Source organism: Phacochoerus africanus, chromosome 1, assembly GCF_016906955.1.
Source record: "Phacochoerus africanus isolate WHEZ1 chromosome 1, ROS_Pafr_v1, whole genome shotgun sequence".
In the NCBI taxonomy this organism is placed as follows: domain Eukaryota; kingdom Metazoa; phylum Chordata; class Mammalia; order Artiodactyla; family Suidae; genus Phacochoerus; species Phacochoerus africanus.
The window spans coordinates 99364255-99379590 of NC_062544.1; the positions used below are offsets into that span (position 1 = coordinate 99364255).

The 15336-nt window shown below is 44.8% G+C and overlaps 2 protein-coding genes across 2 annotated transcripts in view; both read right to left on the reverse strand.

Moving 5' to 3' along the window:
- The window catches only part of GLB1 (galactosidase beta 1), a 102408-nt gene that overhangs the window by 85669 nt on the left and 1403 nt on the right, over nucleotides 1-15336 (reverse strand). The window lies entirely within an intron of this gene.
- Nucleotides 12310-14205, reverse strand: TMPPE (transmembrane protein with metallophosphoesterase domain). Its single transcript, XM_047769539.1, has one exon. The coding sequence runs from the start codon at nucleotides 13873-13875 to the stop codon at nucleotides 12532-12534; it is 1344 nt and encodes a 447-aa protein (XP_047625495.1). The 5' UTR covers nucleotides 13876-14205; the 3' UTR covers nucleotides 12310-12531.

The window sequence follows — 15336 nt, forward strand, 5'->3', positions numbered from 1 at the left end:
TCAAGTTCTTAACTGGCTGAGCCACAATGGGAACTCCAAATACAACATTTTAAAAGTTATTGTTTAGATTATTTCAGTGGTAAATAAGCATTTCTGTACAAAAAAAATTTTAAAACATAACATCAGTATTTACATCATCAGGTAATGTGAACATGCCCCAAGTTTCTTAATCCCCAGGACTAAAAACAATTATATTTGCATTATTTGAGCACATTCTTCAACCTGAAAAAAGAAATAAAAGGAGCTCAGTGCTATCACAGGTTAAGGTCATGTTGATTATGTGAAGATGCTATGTCTTCAGGTCTCTCAATATAACTCAGGTAAGTACCTATTCCATGGGTCTCTCCATCCCCAGCACCTACACACCGGGTCAACTCAGCCCAAAGGCCCAAGCCTGGAGAATTCTGACATGAGCTGCTCAGCTCCAGGGTAACATCTTCCAGGCAGCTAGCACCCTAGGGTTGAGGGGAAAGGGATTAAGAGAAGAGGAGAAGATAAGTATGGAAGGGTATTTGCACACATGGGCTTTCTCAATCCCTCTTACAGAACAAAGAGAAAGAGAAGGAATATCTCAGACAACTGTAAAACACACTTTGATCATGCCAGAGCTAAAGAACCTTTCAAACATCAAATGTCATGGAAGCACCATTACACCAGACAGGCAGGAGAAGCAAAACCAACACAAGGAATGGGGATAATCAATGGATCTGGAGGAATTTGTGAATGATCTGCTAGAGCTTGTGTATTTATTCATTTTTTAATTTTTTGTGTTTTATTTTTTATTTTTTGTCATTTATTTATATATATATTTTTCTACTGTACAGCATGGTGATTTTATTTATTTATGCCTGTCTTGTTCCCAAAAGATTTTTGTGCAGCATTCCAAAAGACTGTGGATAAAGACAGTAAAGGACAGTGGAGGAGAAAGAAAAATGGCAGAATGGAGAAGTGAGCACAATTGAGGACCAGTGCCCAATCTGCCAGGACTCACAGGCATTTACATGTTTAATTCTGCCCCTCATCTCAGAGAAAGGTAAGTGCATAGTTAACAAAAAACACAAGTAAGATTTTAAAATATAAAATAACTTTTTTTTGTCTTTTAAGGGCCGCACCTGTGGCATATGGAGGTTCCCAGGCTAGGAGTCAAACTGGAGCTATAGCTGCCAGCCATAGCCAAAGGAACACAGGATCCAAGCCACATGTGCCACCTACACCATATCTCACAGCAGCGCTGGATCCTTAACCCACTGAGCGAGGCCAGGGATCAAACCTGCGTCCTCATGGATGCTGGTCAGATTCGTTTCTGCTGAGCCACATTGGGAACTCCGAAAATAACTCTTAAAAGTTAAAACAGACCTAACTTTTCACACAAGAAAAAAAATCATTTTAAGTGAATTTGAAACAGTATTTTGACGATATTTAGCCTAAGGATAAAAATACATTTTTTTGTTGTTGGTCTTTTTAGGGCCTCATCTGTGGCATATGGAAATTCCCAGGCTAGGAGTCAAACCGGAGCTACAGCTGCCGGCCTGTGCCACAGCCACAGCCACAACAGATCTGAGCCACATCTATGACCTACACCATAGCTCATGGCAACACTAAGTATGATCCCTAACCCATTGAGCAAGGGTAGGGATTGAACCCGAGTCCTCATGGATATTAGTCAGGTTTATTACCTCTGAGCCGTAACAGGAACTCCTAAAAATACATCCTGAACTGCATTCAGGTAAAACAAATAAACCTGGCATCTAGTAGATTCATCCTATTAATAATATTTCATTACTATTTGAATCTATAAAATACATAGCAGGATAAATAAGTAATTACATCAGGTTGCTAGGAACCAGCATTTTCAATGTAAAATAGAAACAAACATAAAATCAAAGGAAGTTAAGTAAAAATGCTGTAATCAGGAAAGCTTGATTTTGCTATGAACCTAAAACTGCTTTAAAAAAAAAAAAAGTCTAGGAGTTCCCATCGTGGCGCAGTGGTTAACGAGTCCGACTAGGAACCATGAGGTTGCGGGTTCGGTCCCTGCCCTTGCTCAGTGGGTTAACGATCCGGCGTTGCCGTGAGCTGTGGTGTAGGTTGCAGACGCGGCTCGGATCCTGCGTTGCTGTGGCTCTGGTGTAGGCCAGTGGCTACAGCTCTGATTCGACCCCTAGCCTGGGAACCTCCATATGCCGTGGGAGCGGCCCAAGAAATAGCAACAACAACAACAACAACAATAACAACAACAACAAAAGACAAAAAAAAAAAAGTCTACAGAACAATGTAAATCAGCTATAAGAGAAAAAACAAAAACCTAAAAAAAAGTCTATTTTTAAAAAATCTTCCATTTAAATTGGAAACACTAATGTAACCTAAAATTTTTTCTCTAAATAAAATATTTATATCCTTGCAGCAGTCACAAAAGCAGCTTAGAAATGACATGAGCCACTAGCACTTAGTACTTAGCTTATGGTCTCTAAATATTTCCCACTAAAAGGAACAAGGGCTCCTTATGAAATCACTTAATTCAATTCTAGGGCAGAATATGTACAAAACAAGCCTAAAACTATCAATAACTATTAGGGCCACAACAAAATGACATGAAGTCAGTTAGAAGGGGCTCCAGGTGGCCCAAAATGAGATATTTTGAGCCCTGGAAGATTTATTATTTTGATGGAATGAAACACATCAGGTTGGAGGTTTCTTGTGGGGCAGTAGGTAACCACCCAGGATTGTCACTGAAGCAGCTTGGGTCGCTGCTGTTGCACAGGTTTGATCCCTGGTTGAGAATTTCCACATGCTGAGGGTACAGCAAAAAAAACCCCAAAAAACAAAAAAAAGAAACAAGAAAAAAAATCGTTGCTTTGGAGTTGATGGTAGGATTTTTTTTTTTTTTCTGTCTTTTTGCTATTTCTTTGGGCCGCTTCCACGGCATATGGAGGTTCCCAGGCTAGGGGTCGAACCGGAGCTGTAGCCACCGGCCTACGCCAGAGCCACAGCAACTCGGGATCCGAGCCGCGTCTGCAACCTACACCACAGGTCACGGCAACGCCGGATCGTTAACCCACTGAGCAAGGGCAGGGGCCGAACTGGCAACCTCATGGTTCCTAGTCGGATTCGTTAACCACTGCGCCACGACGGGAACTCCCGATGGTAGGATTTTATATACGTGTGTGTGTGTGTGTATAAAACACACACACACACACATATAAACACACACAAACATATACTTATTTTTTGGGGGGGCCATGCCTGCAGCATGTGGAAGTTTCCAGGCCAGGGAATCAAACTTGTGCCATAGCAACAATCCAAGCCACTGCAGTGACAAGGCCAGGTCCTTAACCCGCTGAGCCATGCAGGAACTCCAGGTGGATTATATTTCTAAGTACCACAAAAACTCTTTCAGAATTTAGAGCTGAGGTAAAGGAAGTTTCCATTGTCTCTTGAATATATAAAATGTAACTAATTATTCCCAGAAAGTCTATTTGGTAGTCTGGCCTACTAAATTCTGTATTAAATGTATCAAACTTTAAAAAAAAAGAAATCACCATTTTACAATCCCTAGTGAAATAATGACTTTAGGCAGCAGTCATCGGTAACTGCTGAAACATTAGAAGAAAAGATGATGTAGAACTTTGCAGTGGAGAGGCCAAGCTGACAGCATCGGGACCCATGGATCAATCTTAGTAGCACTGAAAGCAGTGAAGTCTTCTACCAAAAGAGAGGAAGAGTTGAATCTATCCAGCTTCTATCTCTAACTTTATTTGTTCATTTTTTGTCTTTTGTCTTTTTAGGGCTGCACCCATGGCATATGGAGGTTCCCAGGCTAGGGATCTAATCAGAGCTGTTGCTGCCAGCCTATGCCAGAGCCACAGCAATGCGGGATCCAAGCCACATCTGCGACCTACAGCACAGCTCATGGCAATGCCAGATCCTTAACCCACTGAGCAAGGCCAGGGATCCAACCCGCGTCCTCAAGGATACTAGTGGGGTTCGTTAACCACTGAGCCACGAGAGGAACTCCTCTTTCTCTGATTGTAATAGATATCCACCTCTAACAGTTTACAGAAAATATGAAGGAGAGTACATGTCAAACACCACCACAAATCCAAAATACAGGAATACTGACATAGTATCCAGATAACTTGAACAAATAAAAAACACAAAATAAGGGGAGTATATTCTATAAACTTAGAGAGACTGAAGAAAAATATCACATACAATGTATGGATCTTGTATTTATTTGCCTTTTTAAGGCTGCACCTGCAGCATATGGAATTTCCCAGGCTAGGGAAATTCAGAGCTGCAGCTGCCAGGGTAAGCCAGATTTGATGGCCTACAGCAATGCAGGATCTGAGCTGTATCTGCAACCTAACACAACAGGTTGTAGCAGTGCCAGGTCCTTAACCCACTGAGCGAGGCTAGGGATCAAACCCAAGTCCTCATGGATACCAGTTGGGTTCGTTACCACTGAGCCACAATGGGAACTCTTGGACCTCATCTTTAGATCTTGGTTCAAACAGAAGAACTGTAAGGTGACATAATTCTTCAAGCAACCAAGGAAAAAACTAAACCGAAAGCTGGCAGAAGGAAGGAAATAATGAAAATCAGAGCAGAGCTAAATGAAATAGAAAATAGAAAGTCAATGCAAGTAAGAGTTTATTTATTTATTTGGCTGCACCTGCGGCATGAAGTTCCTGGGCCAGGGATCGAATCTGAGCTGTAGCTTCAGCAACACCAGATCCTTAACTCATTGTGCCACAATGGGAACTCCAAGAGTTTATTTTTTGAAAAGATTAACAAAATTAACAAATCTTCTGGATTAACTAAGAAAAAAAAGAAGACACATGTGACTAAAATCAGAAATGTAAGAGGAGGAATTCCCGTCCTGGCTCAGTGGTTAATGAACCTGACTAGGATCCATGAGGATTCGGGTTTGATCCCTGGCCTTGCTCAGTGGGTTAAGGATCCGGCGTTGTCGTGAGCTGTGGTGTAGGTCACAGACGAGGCTCGGGTTGCTGTGGCTGTGGCATAGGCTGGAGGCTACAGCTCCAATTAGAGCCCTAGCCTGGAAACCTCCACATGCCATGGGTGCTGCCCTAGAAAAGACAAAAAGACGAAAAGACAAAAAGACAAAACAAAACAAAACAAAACAAAAAACCCAACAACAAAAAAGAGATATTATAAGTGATGCCACAGAAATAAGAAGGATTTTAAGAGACTACTATGAACAATTGCATGCCAACAAACTGCACAACCTAAAAGAAACAGGTAAGTTCCTAGAAAAATACAGCCTACTGAGACTGAATTATAAAGAAATAGGAAATCTGGGAGTTCCCATCGTGGCTCAGCATTGCCATGAACTGTGGTGTAGGACGCAGACACAGCTTGGATCTGGCGTTGCCATGGCTGTGGTATAGGCTATCAGCTACAGCTCCAATTAGACTCCTAACCTGGGAACCTCCTAGCCTAAAAAGACAAGAACAAAAACAAGCAAACAAAAAAAGAAATAGGAAATCTGATCAGATCAATAATTAGTAAGAAGATTGAGTCCGTAATTGAAAATCTCAATGAAAAACCAAGGACCAGAAGGCTTTGCTAGAGAATTCTGCCAAACATTTAAAGAATTAACACCTTCCTGAAACTTTTCCAGAAAAACTAAAGAGGAGGGACACGTCTAAGCTCATCCTATGACACTCTAATACCAAAGCCACAACAACAAAGACACAACAAAAAAAGAAAGTTACAGACCAATATTCCTGATGAATATTGATGCAAAAATCCTTGACAAATATCAGCAAACTAAATGCAACAACTCATTAAAAGGATTATACACTATGGCCAAGTGAGATTTGGAACACAAGGATGATTCAACATACGAAGATCAGTCAATGGAAACATCATATCATCAAGGATCACACCATGATGGTTTCAGCTGAAGCAGAAATGGATTTGACAAGATTCAACATTTTTTTCCTAATAAAACACTCAACAAACTGGAAAGAGAAGGAAATTACCTCAAATTGAAAAGGAAGATGTAAAATTATCTCTGTTCATATATGACATGATATTAGACGCAGAACACACTAAAGATCACACACCAAAAAAAAAAAAAAAATTGTTAGAACTCACAAATTCAGCAAAGGTGCAGGGAACAAGATCAAAGTACAAAACAGTTGCATTTCTATACACTAACAGTGAGGTCCAATCCAAATAGGAAATTAAGAAAATAATTCCAGTTACAATAGCATCAAAAAGAATAAAATACTTGGGAATAAACCAAACCAAAGTGGTGAAACTCATACACTGTAAACTACAAAATACTGCTGAGATATAAAAAGACACATATAAATAGAAATGGATCCCATTTAATGGATCAGAAGACACAGTATTGTTAAGATGTTCATGGAGTTCCCGTCGTGGCGCAGTGGTTAACGAATCCGACTAGGAACCATGAGGTTGCAGGTTCGATCCCTGCCCGTGCTCAGTGGGTTAACAATCCGGCGTTGCCGTGACCTGTGGTGTAGGTTGCAGACGCGGCTCGGATCCTGCGTTGCTGTGGCTCTGGTGTAGGCCGGTGGCCACAGCTCCGATTAGACCCCTAGCCTGAACCTCCATATGCCACGGGAGCAGCCCAAAGAAATAGCAAAAAGACCAAAAAAAAAAAAAAAAGATGTTCATACTCTCCAATGTGATCTACAGAGTCAATGTAATCTCTAGCAGAACTCCAACAGCATTTTTATTTTTTTCCCTGCTTTTCAGGGCAACACCCGCAGCATATATAAGTTCCAGGCTAGGGGTCAAATAGGAGCTACAGTTGCCAGCCTACACTACAACTTACAGCAACACCGGATCCTTAGCCTACTGAGCGAGGCCAGGGATTGAACCCACATCCTCATGGATACCAGTCAGATTCGTTTCTGCTTTGCCACCACGGGAACTCCCCCCACCAGCATTTTTTGCAGAAATAGAAAAATTCATCCTAAAATTCATATGGAATTTCAAGGACCCCAAATAGCCAAAACAATTTTGGAAAGGAAAGTTTGAAGACCCACACTTCCTGATTTCAAAAGATATTATAAAACCATAGTAATAAAAACAATGAGTCACTGATATAAAGACAAACAAATACACCAATGGAATAGAAGGGACTGAAATAAACTGTCATGTATATGTTCAAATGGTGTTCAACAAGGACACTTAATGGGGAAAGGACAGTCTCTTGAACGAAAAGGATTGAGAAAACTGGATATTCACATGCAAAAGAATCAGGTTGGACCCTTACCTTACACTATATACAAAAATAACTCAAAATGGATCAAGACCATAAAATTTCATTTTTTTCTTAGGGCCGCACTCTTGCCACATGGAGTTCCCAGGCTAGAGTTGAATTGGAGCTGCAGCTGTCAGTCTACGCTACAGCCACAGCAACATAGGATCTGAGCCTCATCTGTGATCTATACCACAGCTCAGGCCAACACAGGATCCTTAACCCACTGAACGAGGCCAGGGATGGAACCAGCATCCTCATGGTTACTAGTTGGGTTCACTAATGCTAAGCCATAACAGGAACTCCAAGATTGTAAAATTTCAAAACTCCTCAGAGAAAACATAGGGGAAAAGCTTTATAATATTGGGCTTGGCAGTGCACTGCTTGGATATGACACCAAAAGCACAGGCAACAAAAGCAAAAATAGACAAATGGTACATCAAACTTAAAAACTTTTTCATATCAAAGGACATGATAAATAGAGTGAAGGGTCAATCAATCTAAGGAACATGAAATAATATACTCAAATCATATATCTGATAAGGGGTTAATATCCACAATAGGTAATATCCTACAACTCAACAACTAAAAATCAACTTGATTTAAAAATGGGCAGGAGTTTCTACTGTGGCGCAATGGGCTCAGGACTAATCATGAGAGAAATGAAAACAGTACCACAATAAATTATCTCTGCACACCACTACCAAAAACAGAAGGCAAGTTTCAGTGAGGATGTAGAGAAACTGGAACATTCGTGTACTGCTGCTGGGATTGCAAAGTGGTCCAGCTACTATGGCAAACAGTATGGAAGTTCCTCAAAATATGAAAACGAGAAAGACTATACGAAACATTATTCAGCCTTAAGTAGGAAGGAAGTCTTATCACAGGCTACAATAGGGGGTGAGCACCAAGGACATTATGCTAAGTGAAATAATCCCATCACAAGAGACAAACACCATACAGTTCCACTCATATGAGGTACCCAGAGTAGTGGAACTCACACACGCAGAATGTCAAGGGTGGTTACCAAGGGCTGAGGGCTGGCTGGGGGGTGGGGAAGAGTTGTTTGATAGATACAGAGTTTCACATTTTCAAGATGAAAAAGCTCTGGAGATGTGTTTTACAGCAATGTGTATACATTTAACACTACTGAACTGTACACTTAAAAATCACTAAGATGAATTTTATGCTACGTGTTTTTTTATCCACATACACACACACAGAAAAGACAGTGAGAGAAAGCAGGAAAAACTGAAAACTCTTTACATAATTATCTGCATTTGAATCCTGTACTCTCCTGGAAGAGATATAACTACTTAATACCTAGGCAGTGGGAAAAAACACTTGGATTAAGAGGTAGAAGATCTGAGTTCTAGACCCAAGTCTCCTAACAAGGTATTAGATGGATATTAAAGAATTATCATGAATTTCATTGGCCCTAACAACATGTTGGATATGCTTTTTTATTTTATTTTTTATTTTATTTTATTTTATTTTTTTGTCTCTTGCTATTTCTTTGGGCCGCTCCCTCGGCATATGGAGGTTCCCAGGCTAGGGGTTGAATCGGAGCTGTAGCCACCAGCCTACGCCAGAGCCACAGCAACGCGGGATCCGAGCCGCGTCTGCAACCTACACCACAGGTCACGGCAACGCCGGATCCTTAACCCACTGAGCAAGGGCAGGGACCGAACCCGAAAACTCATGGTTCCTAGTCGGATTCGTTAACCACTGCACCATGACAGGAACTCTTGGATATGCTTTTTTAAAGGGATTCATACTGAAGTAGTCTTGGGTGAAAGTATATATGCTAAGGTTTGCCTTGTAGCACTCCAGACAAAAAAAAAAGTAAGCATGGGGCAGGGGTAGATGAGAATGCACAGTAAAATAGTCACAGTGGTTGAAGCTGAGTGAGGAGTCCATGGGGATTCATGCTTTTCTTTCTACTTTGTGAATATTTTCAGCTTTTCACAATAAAAAGCTTAAAAAAAAGGGGGGGAGAAAAGGATGGATGGATGGATGTTTGGAATGGATGGCAGTTTGGAATGGATGGCAGTAGGATTGATATACAACAATAGCATCATAATACAAAGGCTACTGTTAATTTTTAGAAAGCATTGTTATATTTTAACTTGCATTTAACAGATTTTAAAAAACAACCTACACTGAAACAGAATCTTCCATCTTCAAGTAAATGTTCCTCTCCACCTCCCCTGGCAATAAATAAACAAATCAAAGAAGGTGAAGAACAGGGAACAGAGGTGTCAAGGGTGCCCACAGAGTGGCCACCGGGACCATAGCTGGACAAATGGAGGAATTTCTGCTGGGAAAACTTCCACTATTTCATGGAACATAAACCAAGTGTGGGAAGATGCTACTGACTATTCTTCAGGCACATCAGATGGACCTGTCTTGTTTCTGATTTGAGAGGATTCAGTTAAGCAAGGACTTCAGAGCAAGGATGACGTATGCACAAGATTGGAAGCCACTAGGACCCAAAGGAAAGAAAAGAGCAATGCAAGATGGAAAGCAGGACAGATGGAAACAGATTCCATCAAGTTTAGGGCATGAAGAGAATGATTCCAAATCAAGACACCAGGGAAATAATAGCTGGTAGAGCAGGAGAGACACACAGGACCCCCTGCACTGAAGGGTGGGAAACAAATGGCACAACTCTGAGTAGACTGGCGGGGGCGGGGAGGGGGGGTCCCCCCAAAAGGAAGCTGGAAGCCGGGGAGCCCCACTAGGGTCACAAGAAAGTGAGAGGGTTTGGAAGAGCAACCTTCCTGAAGTGGAGAGGCAGGGAGCCTGAGCAGAGCTGGGCACTGCCCTGGACAAAACACTCCGCCCCACCCCCACCCCTGTAATTGCACCATCTGTAGAATGTGTTCATAGAGAGGCTCTCCAGGGTCCCTTCCTTGGTTCTAAGTTTTTCTCCAAATTTATTCCTGGCTGTAAGGATGGTTAAACAGTAACCATAAGAGAACCACTGAAATCTCAACTTGAAGACATATTTTACTTTTTCATTTTATTATTTTTTAAAAATCTTTTTCTAGGGCCGCACCCGAGGCATATGGAGGTTCCCAGGCTAGGAGTCTAATCAGAGCTGTAGCCACCGGCCTATACCACAGCCACAGCAACGCGGGATCCGAGCTGCGTCTGCAACCTATACCATAGCTCACGGCAACATCGGATCCTTAACCCACTGAGCGGGGCCAGGGATTGAACCTGCAACCTCATGGTTCCTAGTTGGATTCGTTAACCACTCAGCCATGACGGGAATTCCTGAAGACATATTTTAAACTTGACTGGAAGGCGTGCTGTCAACACTTCAGCTGCCTGAACACAAGAAAGGTGATCTCCAGGGTTCCCCAGGGTTCCACTGAGCAACAGGACAAGGAAGAAAAGGAAGAAGCTCGTCCTGGCCAAGCCAAGCATGCACGGGAAAACATTAACATGGGCAGAGGGGAGCAAACCCCAGTAGTTGCTGCTTTGACAAATCACCCAATCCACAGGACTGGATGCTCCATAAAGTTTCTGGGCATCTGTGACCAAAATAACCCCTTTGCATGTCCCATGAGATGTTTAAAAATTAGCAACATCAAGTGCTGACTTGAGACAGTGCCACTGCCAACTTTGTGCCATATCTTAATACCCTCCCCAAGAAACAATCTTGAGGTAGATAGGATAATTATCTCAATTTCAGGATTTGTGAGGTCAAGTCTGCTTCAAGGGTGTGCTCCTCCAGGTAAGAGCTCCCTCATGAAGAAAGATCCCCAGTGAGGCCTTTTTCCAGAGGCCTTATTGTTCCCCTAGTGTCAAAGAGGCCCTTGCCTCTGACCCAGGGGCTGGCCAGTGGGTGATGGGGCTGCTCCAGACACAGTAACTCCTGCCTTTTTCTGTGGGTCCAGCATAGGGATGGCCATATGGTTCTGTGTCCAGAGCCTCAGAACAGTTCTAATGGGGTCGGGCTTGCAGAGGCCGGGGGAGGCAGTGAGACACACAGCAGGAAGGACAGCCCAGCCCCCCACAGCCAAGGCCCCACAGGAGGGAAAGCATCAGGGCCACCGGAGCCCAGAGCCCTGACACTCCCCATGCAAAGCTCAGTCCATCTCCCACCCCCCCACTGGGAGGGAGCAAAAGTCCAAATCAGATAAAAAACTGGGGTGGAGGGCGGGCACTCCACTTTTTGGACTGTTCCTCCCACACTGAAACTGGCCAACCCCAACCCCTCTCTGGGCCCAGCCCACATAGTTATGGTGACTGAACTCAGCCTTAAGCAGACCACTTTGAAAGGAACTTCGGATTCAAGCCTGTTTGTCATCTTTACACTGTTACTTGTGTTTGAATCCTATTCTCACCTATAAGGGTGTAGCTACTTAACCATCAGCCCGTGGGAAGAACACTTTTGTTGGGAGGTAGAAAATCTGACTTCTGGCTCAGAATCTCCCACATCCCTTGTCAGGCAGCCAGTGCTCCACCTCTCTTTGCCTGTTTCCCCATCTCTCAGGAGAAGAAAGTGGCCTGTCCCTATTCACCTCATCCCCGTGTTGCACAAAAGGTGTCAAGGGAGGCAAACACCCTCTGAATTTCTAGGCAGCTGCACTGTGACCTTCACCTACAGGTGCTTGCATCCTTCCACCCCCTCTCCCATCCCAATGGCCAGGAGCAGAACCAGTCAGACAGCAGGGCTCAAGGCCAGGAACAGGATGAGCCCTGTATTCCAGCCAGTGACTGGTAAATGCTCTCAGTAAAGGTGACTCTGATAGAATCAAGGGGGAAAAGAAAGCCAGAGGGCCTCTGTCTCGCCAGTTCTCCCAGATTATCTAGCAATACTGCCTCTTCCCCAGAAAGCTCTGGATCGATGATTCTAGAAACTGCTAAAATCCTAAAGAGGATTTTAAAAGGCCAAGAGTCCTCTTCCTACTCCACTTTCCAGAGGCATCCCTTTCAAGCCACAGCCCTATTTTGGCTCAACCCCCAAAATGAAGTTCTGCAGAGGCTTACTCCATATCATCTGGAAAACAGACACCTGTTCTCACATGAGTGACTTTAGTGGCCTCACCAGTGCATATAAAAAAGCAGATGGCCATCTACAGAGTTAAACTGCCTGGACTTGCCAGGCAGCCCCACCACAAATCCCGGTGCAAGCCAGGCTCGTGACAAGCATGTGTTGGCAGGAGAGGCTGGAGGGGGTAAAGCAGGCAGCCTGCCCGGCAGAGGGATGGAGATGGAGGGCAAGGGCGATGAGCAGGCAGATATGGCAGGGGGGTTTAGGGTGCCCGCCGGAGGATGATCTCAGTAATCTCTGCCCTGCTGCCCAGCCGCATGGGTATCCCATAGTAGGCAGTGCCTGGGCTCACATACACAAACGTAGTCTGCGCCACTTGGTAGAGACCAGCAAAGAAGGGGTTCAGGAGATAGGCTGCCACGTTCAAGGGAAAGATCTGCCCAGCATGCGTGTGCCCAGAAAGGATCAAGTTAATATCTGGCCGAGCCTGCAGGGCTCTCTTGGCAGCCAGGGGCTGGTGAGCTAGCAAGATGGTGGTGTGGTCTGGGCTGCAGCCCCCCAGGGCCTTCTCAAGGTCCATGCCATGGCCAGAGTAGTGTAGGATGTCCGCTTCGATGTCATCCACCCCAGCCAAGCAGATCCAGTCGTCATCCTTACTGCCGACACCCTGCGCCCGGGTGGCAGAAATCTTCATGTTCTCATTGTGGAGGGGCCTGACATTCAGGGATTCCAGCAGCGCAAACCAGTTGCTGACATCTGACGTGTAGTACTCGTGATTCCCCGTGACGAAGTATGTGCCGAGGCGGGAATGAAGCTGGCCCAGAGGAGCAACAGCCGTGCGGAGGACAGAGGCTTCGGAATCACACAGGTCACCCACGATCACTGTGACATCTGGGTCCAGCATGTTCACCATGTTCACAAACATCTCCATCTTGGTCCTGCCCACCGTGGGGCCCAAGTGGATGTCCGAGAGGAGCACGATCTTGAGGTTGTCCATGGTGGGGGGCAGCTGGTGGATGGGCACGTCCACGGTTTTCACAGCTGGGGGCTGGGCGGCATTTAGCAGCCCCACCACGCTGAGCACAGCGGTCACCACCACTGCCAGCGCCGGCCTGAGGGCCAGCTTCCTTGTCCTGTCGAGGCTGCCCACGACCCTGCCCGCGCGCCAGGCCAGGAGCTGGTAGGCCTGCTCCATGCCACTGAGGGTACAGAGGAAGAAAACCATGATGATGTATGCCCCCAGGCAGGAGTAGGCAGCCAGGGAAAAGAGGTAGGGCTCCTCGGCCACTAAAAAGAGCATGGTGAAGAAACTGGAATGGGCCAGGGCCAAGAATGCAATGACAGCCACCTTCCAGAGCTGGAAACAGGTTGACTCTGCGGCTGGGGACTGGCTGAGGTTGCTGATGGCGCTACGCCAGATGTAGAGGGAGCCGAGAAGCATTAGCGAGTTGGCAAACAGGGCGAGCTGCAGGCGGAACAGCCACCGCCAAGCCCTGAGCTCAAGGCTCTCTGCCAGGTAGGAACGGGAGACCACCATGGACACGAAGACAGTGCCAGCAGCCAGGGCAGCCTTGGCGCCCAGGGACAGCTGCCTGAAGATCGCCATCACCTCTGCTCCTGAGAGGGTCCCCCTGCCAGTTTTGTGCGGGTGGGCTCTGGAAGGCGAGTTCCTTAGAAAGGACAGTGGCCAAGGACAGGTGTCCAGGTCAGCTCCGCCTGCAACCAGGAACCGGCATCAGCTTTGTGGGATTTACTGCTTCCTTGTCCCCAGTCAAAACCTAAAGGCCACTTACATCTGTCCAACCCGCCTTGAATCTAAGCCACTCACAAACCAGTCCATCGCTACACTTTCTTTTTTGGGGGGTGGGGGGCACATCAGTCCCATGTGGAAATTACCAGGTTAGGGATGGAACTTGTGCCACTGTAACATCATGGGCAGTTTTCATTTTCTTAGTTTTTTTAATGTTTATTTCCACAAAATGCATATGAACTTTTATAATAAGAAAAACATTATTCTAATTCATCAGTTCAGTTCTCAAAGTGTGGTCCGGGGAGACCCTTCGGGAGGGTCCGTTTAGTCAAAACTATTTTCCACAACAGTACTAAGCCATAACCATTTTCTCCTTAGTGTACAGTGGAGTTTTCCAGGGGCTACATGACATGTGATATGGCAAAAAATGGAGAAGTAGCCATGAAAATCCAACTGTCATCTATTAAGACAGACATGAAAGAGATATGGAAAAATGGAAAACAGTGTTACTCTTCATCCCAAAATTTGGTGAGAAATATTGTTATTTAAAAAAAAATACATTAAGACTATCAACATATAATGAATTTCTTTTTTTCTTTCTTTTTTTTTTCTTTTTGGTCTTTTTGCCTTTTTCTAGGGCCACTCCTGAGGCACACAGAGGTTCCCAGGCTAGGGGTCTAATCGGAGCTGTAGCCGCCAGCCTACACCACAGCCACAGCAACGCGGGATCCGAGCCACATCTGCCACCTATACCACAGCTCATGGCAACGTCGGATCCTTAACCCACTGAGTGAGGCCAGGGATCGAACCTGCAACCTCATGGTTCCTAGTTGGGTTCGTTAACCACTGCGCCACGACGGGAACTCCTATTTCTTAATATTTTCAAATATTCTAACTTCTAGGACAGTTAAGGTTTGGGAACTGCTGTTCTAGGAAATCATGGAAAGCTAGTCTGCTGGTCTCTTTTTCAGCTCTAGGCACAGGAGGGACACCTGACCTAAGAATTCCTGGGGTATTTGCTGTATAGCAGAAATTGACAGAATATTGTAAATCCACTATACTGTAAAAATTTTTTCAAGTAATAATAAAAAGAACCATCATGTTACAAGTCAAAAACAAAACAACAACAAAAAACAAACAAAAAAAGGAATTCCTAAGATGAAGCCAGCCTCCCAGTTTGGGCCTTGGGCCTGGCAGTCCTAAGGCAGCCCTTGCTGAATGATGCTGCATAATTGGGGGGGGGGGGTGCAACTAGGACCCAGGGGGCTGCCCGGTCCCCTAGCTCCTCCCCCATGAATCCTCATCCCTCCTCTCTCG